Genomic DNA, 15571 nt, shown 5'->3' on the forward strand with positions numbered 1-15571 from the left:
ATGGGTACTGCAGCCCAAATTCAAAACATTGTAGAGAGCTGTCTCCCCCCGCCCCCTCCTCTCTAGAGTCGATGCTCACACAGGTCACCATGTGGTGGACTCTGAAGCTTCAGTGTTTATCCAGCTCTGCATGGGTCTGTAAACCTTTCTGTGTTCTAACCTCTCTCCATTTTTCAAAAGCATCTCCAATATTGATCCTAGTTTGAGCACATTTCTGCTCGTGGAGCTTATTAGAAACATGCAGAGGCTTTTTATGTCCAATACCTTCTCTGGTCCAAACAAATCCAGACCGTTCTGCACCAGAATCTAAAGTTAGAAGGAGGACATACTGGCTGCTGCGTTGTTTTCAGAGAAGCCAGCACTTCAACATAGCATGTTTCCTTAATATCTGAAGGTAATGTTTCATGATTTATTTAAATCAGTAGATATCTTACATATTGCTCCTTTAAACTTACTCTCGTAACACAATAAAGGAAAAAAAAAATTAAGAAGGAATAACATCTGGGTGCTTGTGGCCTATAGTGTTTGTTTGTTCACACTGCCCATGTACAGAGGCTGTAGTCCTCAAATCAGTCAGCCCTGGTTCAAAATCTGGCCTGTGGCTCCTTTGCTGCTTGTCAATCCCCACTCTCTCTCTCTCCCTGATTCTCAACTCTGTACTTTCTCTATTATAAAGGCATGAAAAGCCCAAAATAAATCTAAAAAAACACAAAGGAAAAATCTGCTTTACCTTTTTGTTTCCAATGGTGTCAGTAAATGGTGAAAACGTGAAAAAGCTTCAAACTAACACCTTGCTAATCTTGAGCCAATTGGTCTAATGTCAAATGGTTCTCATTAGAGATGCAGAATAAACTTTTCCGTACTCCTATGCTCACAGAAGTTTGGTGTTAATCCCACAAAATCAACAAATAGAAAACTTTTTTGTCTGTGTCTTCCAATAAATAAAAGTGAATACCAGCATGATAGGACACTTTAAACCTTTAAAGGCAGGGTTGGTAGTTTTCGCGAAACTAGCATGATTTTGAAAGTAGCATTCCCTCAGTGCTCCGTCTGCACCCACCCCCTCCCCTCTGTATTCCCTCAAAAGCCACGCCCCCTCACTTACATGCACGATTGCCGTTGCTCCAGAAGCGGACCTCAGCTCATTACTGTCATTGTGTAGAAACTATGTCGTCTCATATCTCATTCAGCGGTATGTAAACTCACAGTATAAACTCTGTCATCTGTGACACGCTTTGAGTGTTGGCTAGTGCACACAAGGGGTAGAGAACGAGCAGGCGTCTGATTGGTTCATCAGATTGGTACCTCGTGGCAGACATTGGTCAAAGTTTTTACAGGCTTACAACTGCTACAGATGACGGATTTTCTTTGTTCCTCTTTCAGAACATGAGTTATTAATTTCTGTCAGGACCTAAAGACAATTTCAAACAAAATCTTAAAAAGTGGATCTGAAGAGAATGACCAACCCTGACTTTAAGTCTGTCACGAATGGTCAGTTAGTTGTGCGCAGTGTCCTGTCACTGATCGCTTCAATGACCTATAGACAAAGAAAGGATAAAATGTACTCTGATCTCTGATCAGTGTGCAGCTCTAACGCTCTGATGTTATAGATTCCTATTGACACGGTGATACCTGATCCTGGATCTGTGTAAAGTTCATCGCCATGCAGCGTGTATGGCATGTGTCATGACATGTGTGTGTGTTCATGTAGAATGACCTGATCACAGGTAAGGAAGTGTCACTGTATGTGTGTGACTGACACATGTCATTAGCTGTGTAATGCAGTAAGGATCAGTGTGTATGTGTTGTGTGTGTGTGTTGTGTGTGTGTGTGTGTGTGTGTTGTGGTCATGTACACAAGTGGATAGGGCTGTAGGCATCACCTTTCTCCAAGGACCTGTGTGCTATGTGATACTACAGTGTACCTTTGTGTTGCAATGTGTGTATGTGTGTGTGAGCGATAGCCCCAGGTCCTGTTCCAGAGCGCCGATCACACAAACACACACACACACACACACATACACACACACACACACAGTAACAGAGGAGGACTGCGACTCACACTTATGGAAGCATCCAGAGCCTTCTGACAGGATGTAAGATTTTGTGAGTTTTCTGTCGTCTTGGCTGGGAGGAGAATGGAGATCAGAATAAAGTGATGCTGTGGATATGGAACCTGGCTGTTTAAGGTTTGCTGAATAATTCATCCGTCGGCTTGTGACTGGTGGAAAATGAGGAAGGCAGCGCTGATGGTTTGGATCAGCCTTTTGCTGCAAGGTCAGTTCTGCATACACAGCTTTGCTTGATTTCTGCTCATGTCTTCGCTATAGTGTTGTCCCGATAATTCGGACCCCACGGCAACAAAAATAGAAGTCTGAGGCACCAAATATTGTTTTATTTCTTCTTTTTAATCACTAAAAATTGCAACAAACTCTCACACACTGTTTAATATGTTTTGTGCAGTTAAGACAGTGACAACTTCTCTGCTCTCTGGATGTTAATCAGAGGCATAAACGTAACTTTTTGCTTGTTACCTCTCTCTCATATTACTTAAAAATCTGTTTTTTGAACCTCTTGCACTGTTCTGATATTATCAATCGCAGAAATAAAAGAGATTGTATTGTTTTAAAATGCGTGGTATCAAAAAGGATCAAAGAAATTGAAACATTTTGAAAAATCTTACACTGCAATCCCCCTGACATCTGTCTGTTTTAACCTTTGATCTCAGTTTCCCATGGTGCTCAGGGTCAATATGCCCGCAAACTTCTGAATGACCTGATGGAGGACTACTCCAATGCTCTGAGACCTGTGGATGACACAGACAAAGCTCTCAATGTGTCGCTGCAGATCACTCTGTCCCAAATCAAAGACATGGTACGTAGAAAACACGATATACATATCGTTAAAAAAAACATCGACAGGGACTGTGCAATGTTACCATGGAGTTAAGTGTGGTGGTGCACCATGTTGCTTCTTTGGCTGAATTAAACACTGGTACCCCAGAAGAGGCACTCACATCCGAGAATCAACATGTACTTTCCCACTACCTGTAGAAATAGTTTGTTTTGGTCATTTTCTTGGTTTGGCCACTTTCTTTTTCCATCATAATTGAAGCTAAACATGCTCGTCGATAACAACCAACTCCTCACTTTAGCTCAGATATGTGATCTAGAAGCATGCACATGTTTTGCTTAATTTGAGGTATGTCCAGTGCATCCTAATCTTAGATGAGGCCTCCATCTTTAGTAGTACTGCAAGTGTGTGACTTGTGGAGAAAGGAATAATAGCACAAAGATTAATAACGGTGATTCGCTTTGGTCTGTTTATTGTACTTTTAATTTGCAGCTAATGTATTTGACTTAGAGGGGTGTGTGTGTATGTGATGATTTTGACATGGTTGTGCAGTACTCACAGAGACTATGAATGAATAGAGAGCTCTCCATTGTTCGCCTCTTGATTAAGAGCTGCAGAACAAATGTGTGTCTCTCATTTTACAAACTAACAATGCTGCTGTCAGTCTTCTGTTCCTTTAAACAGACAAGTATACAACAGCACTGAATATCAGAGCGTAATGAAAAAGTAGCGATATGAACCTTTTTGTCTTTCTCTTTAGATTTACATGTGTTTGTATGTATGTATGTGTGTTTCTGTGTGTGTAGGATGAGAAGAACCAGGTGCTAACCACATACCTGTGGATCAGGCAGGTCTGGCATGATGCCTACCTGAAGTGGAACAAGGAGGACTATGATAATCTGGAGATGATCAACATCCCCAGCGACCTGGTGTGGAAGCCGGACATCGTCCTCTACAACAAGTCAGTAACAAGACAGAGTTTAATAAAAAAAAAATGTATGTGGGAAGATGATTAAGCACACACACAAATATGTCCTCCCCTGTGTGTGTGTGTAGAGCAGATGAGGAGTCTGGAGGTGCACCCAGCACTAATGTGAAGCTGCGATACAACGGAGAGATCGTCTGGGACTCTCCAGCCATCACAAAGAGCACGTGTGTGGTGGATGTTTCCTACTTCCCCTTCGACTGGCAGCACTGCAAGCTCACCTTCGGCTCCTGGACCTACAACGGCAACCAGGTGTGTTTAATGTCACGCATCCTCCTGTTCTGACCGAGTGCAGCCATTTGTAGGACTGATCTCTATTCTGATTTGTAGCACAAACACAAATACCGGACCTCCTTCAGTCGCACTCTTGCGAGGACAGTCCACCATTATGCCTTAAGGCTAACTTTATGCCATTATGCCATTAGGCTAACTTTAAATTTTAAACCTTTATTTTATCCAGGTTAGTCCTGTTGAGATCAGATATCTCTTTTTGAAGGGCCAAGAACAAAACACTGAAACTCATACAGCAAACATTAAACTATATGATCAAACCATCAGCTAAAACAGTTGCATACTGAAAGATTGGATTCAAGACTCTTCACTAAAGGGTTTGAAAATATTCAGGGTAACTGTTTTTGCATTCTGCTAGTTATTCCAAGCAACAGGTGAAGAAAACCCAAAACCTTTTTTTTCCCAACAAAGCTCTCACTTTGGGAACATCAAATTGCAAAATGTCCAACGACCGAAAGTTGCAGATTCCACGTTCAAGATCAAAATAAGGAAACACAGGTGAAAAATGTTATACAACTAGATGAAATGAGATTCAGTTAAAATCTAGACTTAAAATGTAGGTCTTGGGTTTGCTTTTAAAATGTTTACATTGTATTCTCCCCTCAGGTCTCCAGGTAAATTGTTCCACAAACGGGGGCCATTGTAATAAAAAGATATACCGTATAGGTTTTAGTTTGGACATGTGGAACAACATAAAGGCTTTATATGCAATTTTTCACACTTAAATGTGCAGAAATACAGTATATCCTCTGAAAATACCTCTGTGAGTCATGACTGTCTACTATGGGTGTAACACCCGAGTCCCACTGTCTGTGATGCTTTCAGAGTTTTCAGAGTCCTATCTTCAGTTTGTTTACATCGTCGGGACGGCCGGCTGACTCCTCCCCTCGCGTATAAAAGTTGTTTAATTGAGGGACTAGAGAAAAGAAGAATAACATACTGTACTCACTGCTTAACTGTGTTTCTAGATCACGCTCATTTCAGGTAAATTTACATGCAGTGTGAAGATACGAGCATAATAAAGATCGCTAGCATTAGCATGCTAACACAACAATGCAGCGCGAGTTGTTTTAGTTTCATGCTGGTGCTCAAGGGCGACATCTGCTGGATAAAAAAAAAATCACATATAAAGCCTTTAAAGACCACTTCCAGAAGACCTGAGGGCTCTGGTGGGCTCATAAGTAAAAAGCAAATGGGATAAATAGGTGGGAGCAAGACCATTATGAGATTTAAAAACCAATAAGATAATCTTAAAATCAATTCTAAAACAAACGGGTAGCCAATGCAGAGACTTTAAAATCGATGTAATGTGTGCTCTCTTTCTGGTCCTCATCAGCAGTCTCGCAGCTGAATTTTAAGCTGCAACTGAGAAATATTCTTTTTGTGTTTTTGTTTTGTGTTTGACGTTTTCATGTGTGTCCTCTCCACAGGTGGACATCAGTTTGGGCATGGACAGCGGAGACCTGTCGGACTTTGTGGAGAACGTGGAGTGGGAGTGTCACGGCATGCCTGCAGTGAGGAACGTCATGATGTACGGCTGCTGCTCCGACCCTTACACTGACATCACCTACACCCTGCACCTGAAGCGTCGTTCCTCCTTCTACATCTTTAACCTGCTGCTGCCCTGCTTCCTCATCTCCTTCCTGGCCCCGCTGGGCTTCTACCTGCCGGCAGACTCGGGGGAGAAGGTTTCCCTCGGGGTGACGGTGCTGCTGGCGCTCACCGTGTTCCAGCTGTTGGTGGCTGAGAGCATGCCGCCTGCAGAGAGCATGCCCTATATAGGTCTGAGTCATTATTGGTGTTCAGTTTAATTGATTAAAATAATATATTGGTAACAGTATCCATTGGTTTTTTTCATATGTTTTGAAGGTTGCCATATTGGAAATGCTATCTCAACCTAACTTTCAATCAATAGAGACACAGAAAGAGGAGGCCAATAAATGAGTGCTGCTGTGTATGCTACCTTCCTCTTTTCATGCATGTCTCCTTTTCTTTGTCCCCTCCTTTAGGGAAGTATTACATCGCCACCATGACGATGATCACAGCCTCCACCTCGCTCACCATCTTCATCATGAACATTCATTTCTGCGGCGCTGAAGCCAAGCCGGTCCCTCACTGGGCGAAGGTGCTCATCATAGACTACATGTCCAAAATATTCTTTGTCTACGAGGTGGGGGAGAACTGCACCACGCCAGAGTGTGATAAGACCCCACTGTACCCCGAGGAACCCTTGGGCGATGAGGACGGCTTCCAGGATGACCATTTCCACGACTACCGTTATGACAGTGAACCTTACAGGTACAGCAACGGCAATGGCGTGAGTCATCACAACAAGCGTCACAAAAGCCAGGCGAACGCCAACGGCAACAAGGGCCGTCACCACTACAACAACCACAGCAACCATGCCTCCAGACTGGAGAGGGGGGAGGGGAGGAGAGAGCACACGCACCACATCGGGAGGGACGAATTGGACTACCAGGCCCCTCCTCGTCCTCCAAACCTCCAGCACCTGAACGGAGGGCTGAAAGAGCAGCTCCTCTACTCCACAGAGAAACTTCAAGTCCCAGCATGCCCCTGCTGCTGCCCATGTGTGGAACATAAAGAGGTGCATCATAACACACACACAGTTTCTCCCTTCTTATCTGACCCCTTCTTGAGTAAAGTGTCAACGGCCCAATCGCAAACGAGGGTCAAGAGCTATCAAATCATCAAATGAGGTTCTCTGGTGCAGACGTTTTGATGCCAATTGTAATATTGAACATTTGTCCACAGTTTAAGTTGACCTGTCTCGTCTCTTCCTCAGGTGGTGAAGAACATCCAGTTCATAGCCAACTACTTCCGCGAGCAGAGGGCGACTTGTGTCAAGGCCGCAGAGTGGAAGAAGGTCGCCAAGGTGATGGATAGGTTTTTCATGTGGATCTTCTTCGTCATGGTCTTCCTCATGAGCATCCTCATCATCGCCAAGGCCTCCTGACAGACCCCCTCATGATCTTTATGATCACTATCACCCTACTTCCTTCCTGGACCTCAGTGTCGCTTGATTATCCCAATTTTTACTTTGATGCAACACCAGGGAAATCAGAACTGTTTTTACTGTGAAGAACTTATATTTGTTATGTCAGCATTGTGTTGCAAGTGTGTGTGTGTGTGTTTGTGTGTATGTGTTTGTGGTTTATAGGTACTTTGTTGGTTTCTGTTTTGACATAACGAGGACAAGGTCATTGCGCTCGAATCATCCATTAATCACAAACGCAGAACTTCATTAAAGCCTCTCGGTTAGTTAACGTCAGGTGTGCTTGCATGTGTAACGGAGCGGTGGAGCGGTAAGGCAATCTAGGCCTCGAACATGCATGGACTCTGCATTATTGATGAGCTAACAGCCAGACATCCACCTATAGGCATTACATTACATACGTTACTTTTTCAGGTGACCAGATGCTGCTGTTTTTCCAGAGTCAGTTACATGCGGAGCTCCGGCAATGAAACCTTTAACACTTATGAAACAACCTCACGAGTGATCGAGACAAGGGCAAATCCTGTGTGAGCCTCTCACTAATCATCATGGGAAAACATGTAAGGCGAAGAAATGAAACACAATTCAATCAGTCAAGGAATAAATTAGTATTTGTAGAATGCCAATTCACAACAAATGTTGTTATATAAATGTTAATGTAGTAGGTATCTTCTGTCTTCCTAATAAATCCTCTGTTTCTTAAACATACTTCTTTCTTAACCTAGAGTGACCACATGACAATATTTTATTTATATTATTTTATTTTAAGAGTCGGCTATGTCCATGGTAAAACTATTGTGTTGCTAGGCTGTCACTTTTTTATTAACTTACAACAATACACTTCACTTCCTGTCTCTTGATCACATGATTACACAAGTCTTACATAATAACAACAAATCTTTAAAGTAACATACAGATATAATCACAGTCAATATTCAACAATATTTACGAAAATTAACTAATAATAATAATTCATATATTCCCTACTATACCCTAGATCAGTAGTTTCAACTGGTGGGTTGGGACCTAAAATGTGGGTAGCGGAGCAATAGGAAATTTGTGCTTGGAAAAAAAATTGTCTTAAAGTTTTTTTAAATGTTTTGTTCTGTCTGAGGTCCAAACTGCACAACCTTTCAATAAATACATCTGATTGATGGGTCCTGAGGTTAGACCAGTTGAGAACCACTTCCCTAGATAATTATATAATTCCAACAGTATCAAACATGGCATTGCAGCAAGGCATTAAAAGGACAGACAAAGACAAAAGATGACACACATTAAAAAAGCTAATGAGGTAAAAAAAAAGAAAGAGGCACTGAGGAAACAGCGATCCTTGACTGATGCTCTTAGCAGCTTCCATTACACACAGAATAAAGTGCTGAGTCAACAAGAATATAACGGGTCGCTGATATTCATCACTAGAAATAAAAGTGCACATATTAACACAGTTTAATACATGCCGTACAAAACCCCAATAATATTAGAGAGTAACTGCTGACAGTGTTTCCAACAAAAATGGACCGAAGCAACACCGCCAAGGTCAGATACAAAACACACATCAATAGCATCGGCATCATTGGTACCAACAGCATATTCACTGTACAACTATTTTCCCTTCTGACTTGATTTAAGGAGAGGAATGGCACTGGAGGAAAAAAGGCTGCCTGTATCTATTGTTTTTTTTTTACAGAGGGACATCTGAACAGAGAAGGAAGTAACTGAAATTCAAAGTGAAGGGGGTGAGCGCTGTCTGACAGGAGGGATTTTGCATTTTGCAGAACATGTTTATTGTACAGGTCAGTGAGGCTGCTTGGCTGGGGACGTATGACTTTGGCACTAACCTTTACAATATTGTTAAAGTGCAGTTTTGGCCTTAACACAGAATGAATGAAACCTTTGTTGCCCCTAGGGGAATTTTCCTCACATCCAGAGCAGAAAAACACAATACAAGTGACAAAAATTGACAAAAACAGGACAGCACATAACAACAAAACCATAAAAAAATAAAAATAAAAATATATGATTACAGCATCACATGATCACATGTACTGATTTCAATAGCAAGTTCATACTTTATGATCAGAGCTTGTTGAGCAGTTGAATGCTGCGTGGTACAAAGGATGTGACGCCTCTTTTAGTTCTCCTAATTCATACTCAGACAGCGGGGTGCAGAGGGTCCACAGTAATCTTGTTGGCTGTGAGTGTTAATGCCAAATAACTTAGCCTGGTTTAATTTCTCTACACACTACAATTCCCCAAATAGCCACTAGAGGGCAGTGAAGCTACAATCGCAGAGAATACAGTTACTGGCTGATGAGTGAATGAATGAACAAAACAACGTGGTCCATGTCCAAAACCCTTAAAAAAACAAGGCAAGACAAGGTTTAGTTAAACCTTTAGTTAAAGTACAGTAACAACACATGACATCAAACATATCATGGCAAAGGGTGGGTAAAGAAATCATAGTCATTAAAAAAAGAGAAATAGTCATTAAAACAAACCTTTAAAAATCAAAGAGAAGAAGAAATAATAACAGGAAATACAGAAGTTAAACTATGATTTACATAGTTATATTGTATCAAGACAATTAATTTAAATAATATAATAAAAGGCAGATGTAAACATGTGAGTCCTTCTGGCAGTTTGCTCGAGATGCATGAAGAATAGAAACTGATCGCTGCTTCTCCTGACTCTGGGGACAGACAGCAGACCTGTCACTGATGACCTGAGTGATCTGGATGGTTTGTACTGCATCAGAGGGTCCATAATGAAATATTCAGCACTTTGCACACAAACAAGAGTATTAAGAAATCTTTTTTCTGTGTGGCAGGAAGCCAATGTTAAGACCTTAGACCTAGAGTAATGTGATCCACTTTCTTGGTCTTAGTGAGGAATAAAGAAGCAGGGCTCTCATTCAGCTGCCGTTGTGTCAACTGATTTTTTACTGGTGACCTGTAAAGACGATATTACAGTTATTAGGTGTACTGGAGATAAATGCATGGACACATCTTTTCCAGGTCCTTATGACATCCTCTCCGTCTTCTGTCTGCTCCACTGTTCAGAAAATGTGTGCTCAAACAGGCCGTTTGGAGATTTTCCCTTCATGACATCACAAAGGGCAGTAGCCCCTCCCCCAGGTGGGTGACACTCCCACAGCTAGGTGTTTGTTCTGCCCTCTGAGTCTGCCTTCTCACCGTAAACAATAGGACATGGTGCAAGAAAGCCCGAGCCACCCAAGACCTTCCAGAGAGGGGGCGTGGTCAGACACAGCTCATTTACATATTTAAAGGTACAGACACAGAAACAGCCTGTTCTGAGCAGGGCTGAAATAGAGGGGTTTATAGACATGATCAAATACAGAATCAGAGTGGATTTAGAACAAGAAACTTCACACACATGTTTTGGCCGACCTCTGAGACTTATTCAAACTGGTTGAAAAGGAGGATAATATGTGACCTTTAAAATGTAGATTTAACAGTGACATCATCTATAATACATGTTACATGACAAAAACAAATATTGCTCTAAATGCGTTAAAACGACATTGAAAATAGGTCAAACTGAGTTTAAAGCGTTATTAAGCAAAATGTGGAGAAATATTATTATGTGGGTGCACCGCTCTACTTCTAGCTGTCAATCACTCAGGAATATAAAACTAAAATTATTGTGATTTTACATATTTATTAGATTAAGCAATTAGCTCAGAGTTAGAGGGGGAAAATATGTCATTAAAGCTCATGTGAAAGCATTTTCATTCCCACAAATGGATGTAATTCCAGTGTGTCCTAAATCAGCAAATGCACGAAAATAGCACAAACTCTCAAAAACGACAGAGATAATCTGATTACTGTCCCCTCCTCCCCCTCCTCCCCACCCCCCCTCCCACCTCCCCGCCCTGGGCCATGAACTGCGTGTCTCTGTCTTCATCATCTAAATCTGGATTCAAATAAAACCCTGTTGCCTTTAATAAAGATCAAATGTTGCTCAGGTGTCGTGTCAGTGTTCCTCAACGACAGTCCAACTTTAGCCGTGGCCATCTGGTCCTGTTCCTGAAAAAAAGGTTTATCCACAGGATGGTGTCCCATATTATTGAGAATGTGTTTTTATATGTGGTGTGAGTGTATGTGTGTGTGTGAGTGTGAGGGAGAGACTTGTGGGTAGGAAGGGTATTAAATTTAGAGCGCACTACAGTACGCTGCAGTGTTGTTTTGTTGGGCAGTACTTCTGTTAACTTTATACTGTAAATCAAAATTGAAGGTAATAGTTTGATATATCAGGAAAGCATTTATTTAATTGCTTTCATTCTAAATGTTTCATGAGACGATTGATACCACAGTCATGGCTGCACAGATATTTTTAAGCAGCTAGCAACCCAGCAAAACAAGCTTAGCTTAATTGAGCATAAGGACAGGAAATGAGGGCAAACAGCTAGCTTAGCTCTGTCTGAAGGTTTTTTAAGTGGTGATACGTAACACAGCATAAATGGATAACTCATTATTGGGCATGCTGAAGCTCATTTTATTACCTTTAAATATATCCTGGTAGATTTTTTTCCCATATAGACTGAGATCCACCAGCTATGTGTAAGTTCACACGTAGCCTTGGTCATACATAATTTCAAATTTACGACAGAGTTTTACATTTACTGCTGAAATCTTAAACCTAGCTCGTAGTAGCTGTAAAGCATAGAGTGTAAATATTAATGGATGAAGCCGACCTGTCTCTTACTGCAGGGGGCTTCGGAGTCCCATCGATGGCAGACTCCATGCTGGAAATCCTGTCTCACCCGAACTTTTAGTCATCCTAACGACAGGCTGAGAGCTGGAGCTGAGGCGGGTTTTAAGCCTCCTGAGAAACCATAACATCGCACCCTCCTGTCAATCAGGTCAGCTACGCACCTGGACAACACATATTGTTCAGCAAAACAATGCAGATGCGTTATCAAAAATAAAAATCACCCCCTATGTGTGCCTATGAGGACATTGACAAATCAGAGCAATATCATTTTTGCACCAGGCTGTAAACATGTTTGTTTATGCTGTAAAAAAGGCTTTTTTGAATGTGTGGTGTGTATGTAAATTCTGGGGTTCCTGGAGCCAGCCTCAAGCGGACCCTGGACAACCTGCACAATTTCTCACATTTGCATCGGCTTCATTTTTCAACACCAGAGGTTGCCGCTTAGTGTAAAGCCTAGAAATGCATGTGAGTTTGTTTTTACCCCTGGTTTTTTTTTGTCATGAACAAAATCCAAAGATAATTAACCTGCCAAATAATTTAGGCTCAAGTTAAATTATCTTATATTGTAGAGAATGTCATCACTCGATGCCACCGTTATTTTACTCGAGCAGTAGATTATGATAAATGGTAACTCAGGCTTGTTTAGCCCTTTTCTGGTCTTCCTGCTACCCAAAGGTGCGTTTACACCGCAGGTCACACCTACACAGTCACACATTGGTAGAGGCTGCTGTGTTAAGTGTCTATCAGAAGTAACTAATCCCTTTCATACACATTCACACGCTGCCGATGAAACAGCGGGAGCAACTTGGGGTTAAGCGTCTCGCCCAAGGACACATCGGACATGTTGCTGCAGGAGCTGGGGATCGAACCACCGACCTTCAGGTTGAGAGACGACCACTGAGCCTCAGGGTGGAGGCTTTTCACATTTCAATGTGTTGCAATATTTTCTTGCTGTTTGTGGATTAATGTCAGTTAAAAGAAGTTATTTCCAGCCATTTTTCTGTTCAGAGAAAATGAAGTATAAGGATTTACTCTGTGTTTTATGTCGGTAACTTCTTTAACATGCTGCTTGCCTGTCTTGGCCAGGACACTCTTGTAAATGGGATTTGTAATCTTGGTCATGTTTTCATGTTTAATTAAAAGTGGTATGAGCAGGTGCAAAATCTGATTTATAATGACTTGACCCAGTTTAATCTATTATGAAAACCATCATAAACCCTAAACAGGAATAATTTTCATCTTTACTGTTTATCATGAAATGAAACTGATCAACGATCTTCATCAACTTATTGATTATTTGTTTGCACAGCTCTTCAGTTTCAGTATAGTTGGGAGGAGATAAGACTTGATTAAGAGTTATATCAACTGAATACAAGTGGTGACCTGGCATGTTTCCTCTTCTCTTATGCAAACATCCCCCGGCTCTGTGCGTCTGTGGCAGCAGTGAGTGAACCAGCTGGTGGTGCATGTGGTCTGTAAATCTGCTGTCCGCTCAGAGCTGCAGCACAGATCAGTGTGAATGGAGCAGCACGCACGCTCCACACCATGAGTGACTCTTCGCCTCCTTGCTTATGGTTCAAATGGATCGCCTTCTTGTCCGTGTAGTTCGAATATGGCGGGGCACAGGACAGTGAAATGATTAACACGACCGGCTTGGCACTCCTAGGAGCCGGCAGACCGGAGAAGTTACCGGCGGACCGAGCTTTGACGGGCTGCCTCTTGGCGCTGCTCATCATTTGGACGCTCTTGGGCAACTTCACGGTTTGCGCAGCTGTTTACCGCTACCGACACCTGCGCGCAAAAGTTACCAACATCTTCATCGTGTCTCTGGCTCTGTCGGACCTCCTGGTTGGCGTGCTGGTGATGCCGTGGAAAGCTGTGGCTGAAGTTGCCGGTTTCTGGCCGTTTGGAGAATTCTGCAAGACCTGGCTGGCCTGCGACATCATGTGCTCCACGGCCTCCATCCTCAACCTGTGCGTCATTAGCGTGGACCGGTACTGGGCCATCTCTAGTCCGTTCCGCTACGAGAGGAATATGAACAAGAAGGTGGCCTCTGTAATGATCGGGGTGACCTGGACAGTCTCCGTGGTTATATCCTTCGTTCCTGTGCAGCTCAACTGGCACCGGGCGGAGCTCGGTGATGCGCTTCACGGTAAGTCTTCTGACGGGAGCTGTGACTCAAGTCTGAGTCGTACGTACGCCATCTCCTCCTCTCTCATCAGCTTCTACATCCCCGTGGCCATAATGATTGTCACATACACGCGTATTTATCAGATAGCCCAGATGCAGATCCGGATGATTTCCTCCCTGGAGCGTGCGGCGGAGCGCGCGCAGAGTCGCCGCTCGGAGGTACTTGAACAATTCCCTCACATGTGCATGGAAATAGACGCCAACTCGTATCAGTCTCATATCCGTCTACATGCAGATGCTCAGCGCTCTAGTCAGACACACCGGGAGCTCAGAGTGTCCATCAGGAAAGAGACGAAAGTCCTCAAAACTTTGAGCATCATCATGGGTGTTTTTGTCTGCTGCTGGTTGCCCTTTTTTGTTCTGAACTGCGCGCTGCCATTCTGTCCCGGACCAGAGACCCCGGGGGCGCAGAGAGGCCCTTACTGTGTCAGTGAAAAAACCTTCGACGTCTTTGTGTGGATCGGTTGGAGCAATTCGTCCCTCAACCCGATCATCTATGCGTTGAACGCGGACTTCAGAGACGCCTTCCTGCGCCTGTTGCGTTGCCGCGGACGAGGCTGTTGCGCAGCGATGAGCGCAGCGGTGGAGACGGCGATGGCAAGCAACGAGGCCGGGCAGCTGAAGCACGAGAGCCCGCTGACCGCGAAGGTGAGCGTCTCCTGTGCCCTGCAAGCCAGAGGGAGTGATGACAGCGGGAACACAATGGTGACTGTGCTTTATCACAGAGGGACCAACTCGGAGCAGGTGACTGACACTGAGGAGAGTAAAGACAAAGACAGATTGACGCAGATACCGATATGAGTGACTATTTATTTCAAGCCCGTGTGTGTGGGGTCAGGTGCATTAGGCCTACAAACATGCAAAAGAAAAGCTCATTCAAACAGGCCTCTGCAGAAATAGAAGCACTGGAGCAAGGTGGATTCACCTCTCATTTCAAACATGTGAACAAACGAAAGGCTACATTAAGAGAAAGATATTTAAATAAAAACAAAGTGATACCCATAATCCATTTTACCAGGCATATGAAAAAAACATTAAGCCATTTTTCCTTTACAGAACATCAGTGGTGGTAAGACAGATCACTAGACTATTTATTTATTTTTACTTGTAAAATTGTGAAGCTGTAATAATTACTGTACTTTGTTCTCAGGGATATTAACCCCAGATGGACTACAATTCTTTTGGGGGGCTTGCAAAATGTAATGTGAAATCTACCTCTTCATTTCATAATAGGATCATTAATAGCTTAAAAAAGTCAAATGAAATAAGAAAGAAACCAAAAGAGTAATATTTTCTGTTTCATTTAGTCAAGCTATGTTAAGAAACAGTTGTAAACAAAACTCCCCTGTAGGATTGTTAAGTTTGAATCAGTTCAAATACGTAGTCATCTCTTTGCCCCATCAGCTACCACCTCATGGCTTTAGACTCTTGGGGGGGCTTCTAGCCAGCTGATTCAGACTTAAATATTGATGTTAAGTCTTTCTTCTTTTGTTGCCAAGCTGC

At 42.8% G+C, this 15571-nt stretch overlaps 2 protein-coding genes across 2 annotated transcripts; both read left to right on the plus strand.

Annotated features, from left to right (window-relative positions):
* The first annotated feature begins 640 nt into the window (after positions 1-640).
* chrna9a (cholinergic receptor, nicotinic, alpha 9a) lies at positions 641-9374 on the plus strand. The gene is made up of 7 exons (XM_020645566.2): positions 641-2276; positions 2728-2873; positions 3659-3813; positions 3909-4089; positions 5559-5910; positions 6138-6733; positions 6932-9374. Exons 1-7 carry the CDS (start codon positions 2231-2233, stop codon positions 7100-7102), a joined length of 1647 nt encoding a protein of 548 aa, XP_020501222.2. The 5' UTR covers positions 641-2230; the 3' UTR covers positions 7103-9374.
* A 3330-nt stretch (positions 9375-12704) lies between these two features.
* LOC109992799 (D(1) dopamine receptor-like) lies at positions 12705-15571 on the plus strand. The gene has a single exon (XM_020645567.3). The coding sequence runs from the start codon at positions 13514-13516 to the stop codon at positions 14867-14869; it is 1356 nt and encodes a 451-aa protein (XP_020501223.2). The 5' UTR covers positions 12705-13513; the 3' UTR covers positions 14870-15571.

The sequence above is a fragment of the Labrus bergylta genome, chromosome 1 (assembly GCF_963930695.1).
Source record: "Labrus bergylta chromosome 1, fLabBer1.1, whole genome shotgun sequence".
In the NCBI taxonomy this organism is placed as follows: Eukaryota; Metazoa; Chordata; class Actinopteri; order Labriformes; family Labridae; genus Labrus; species Labrus bergylta.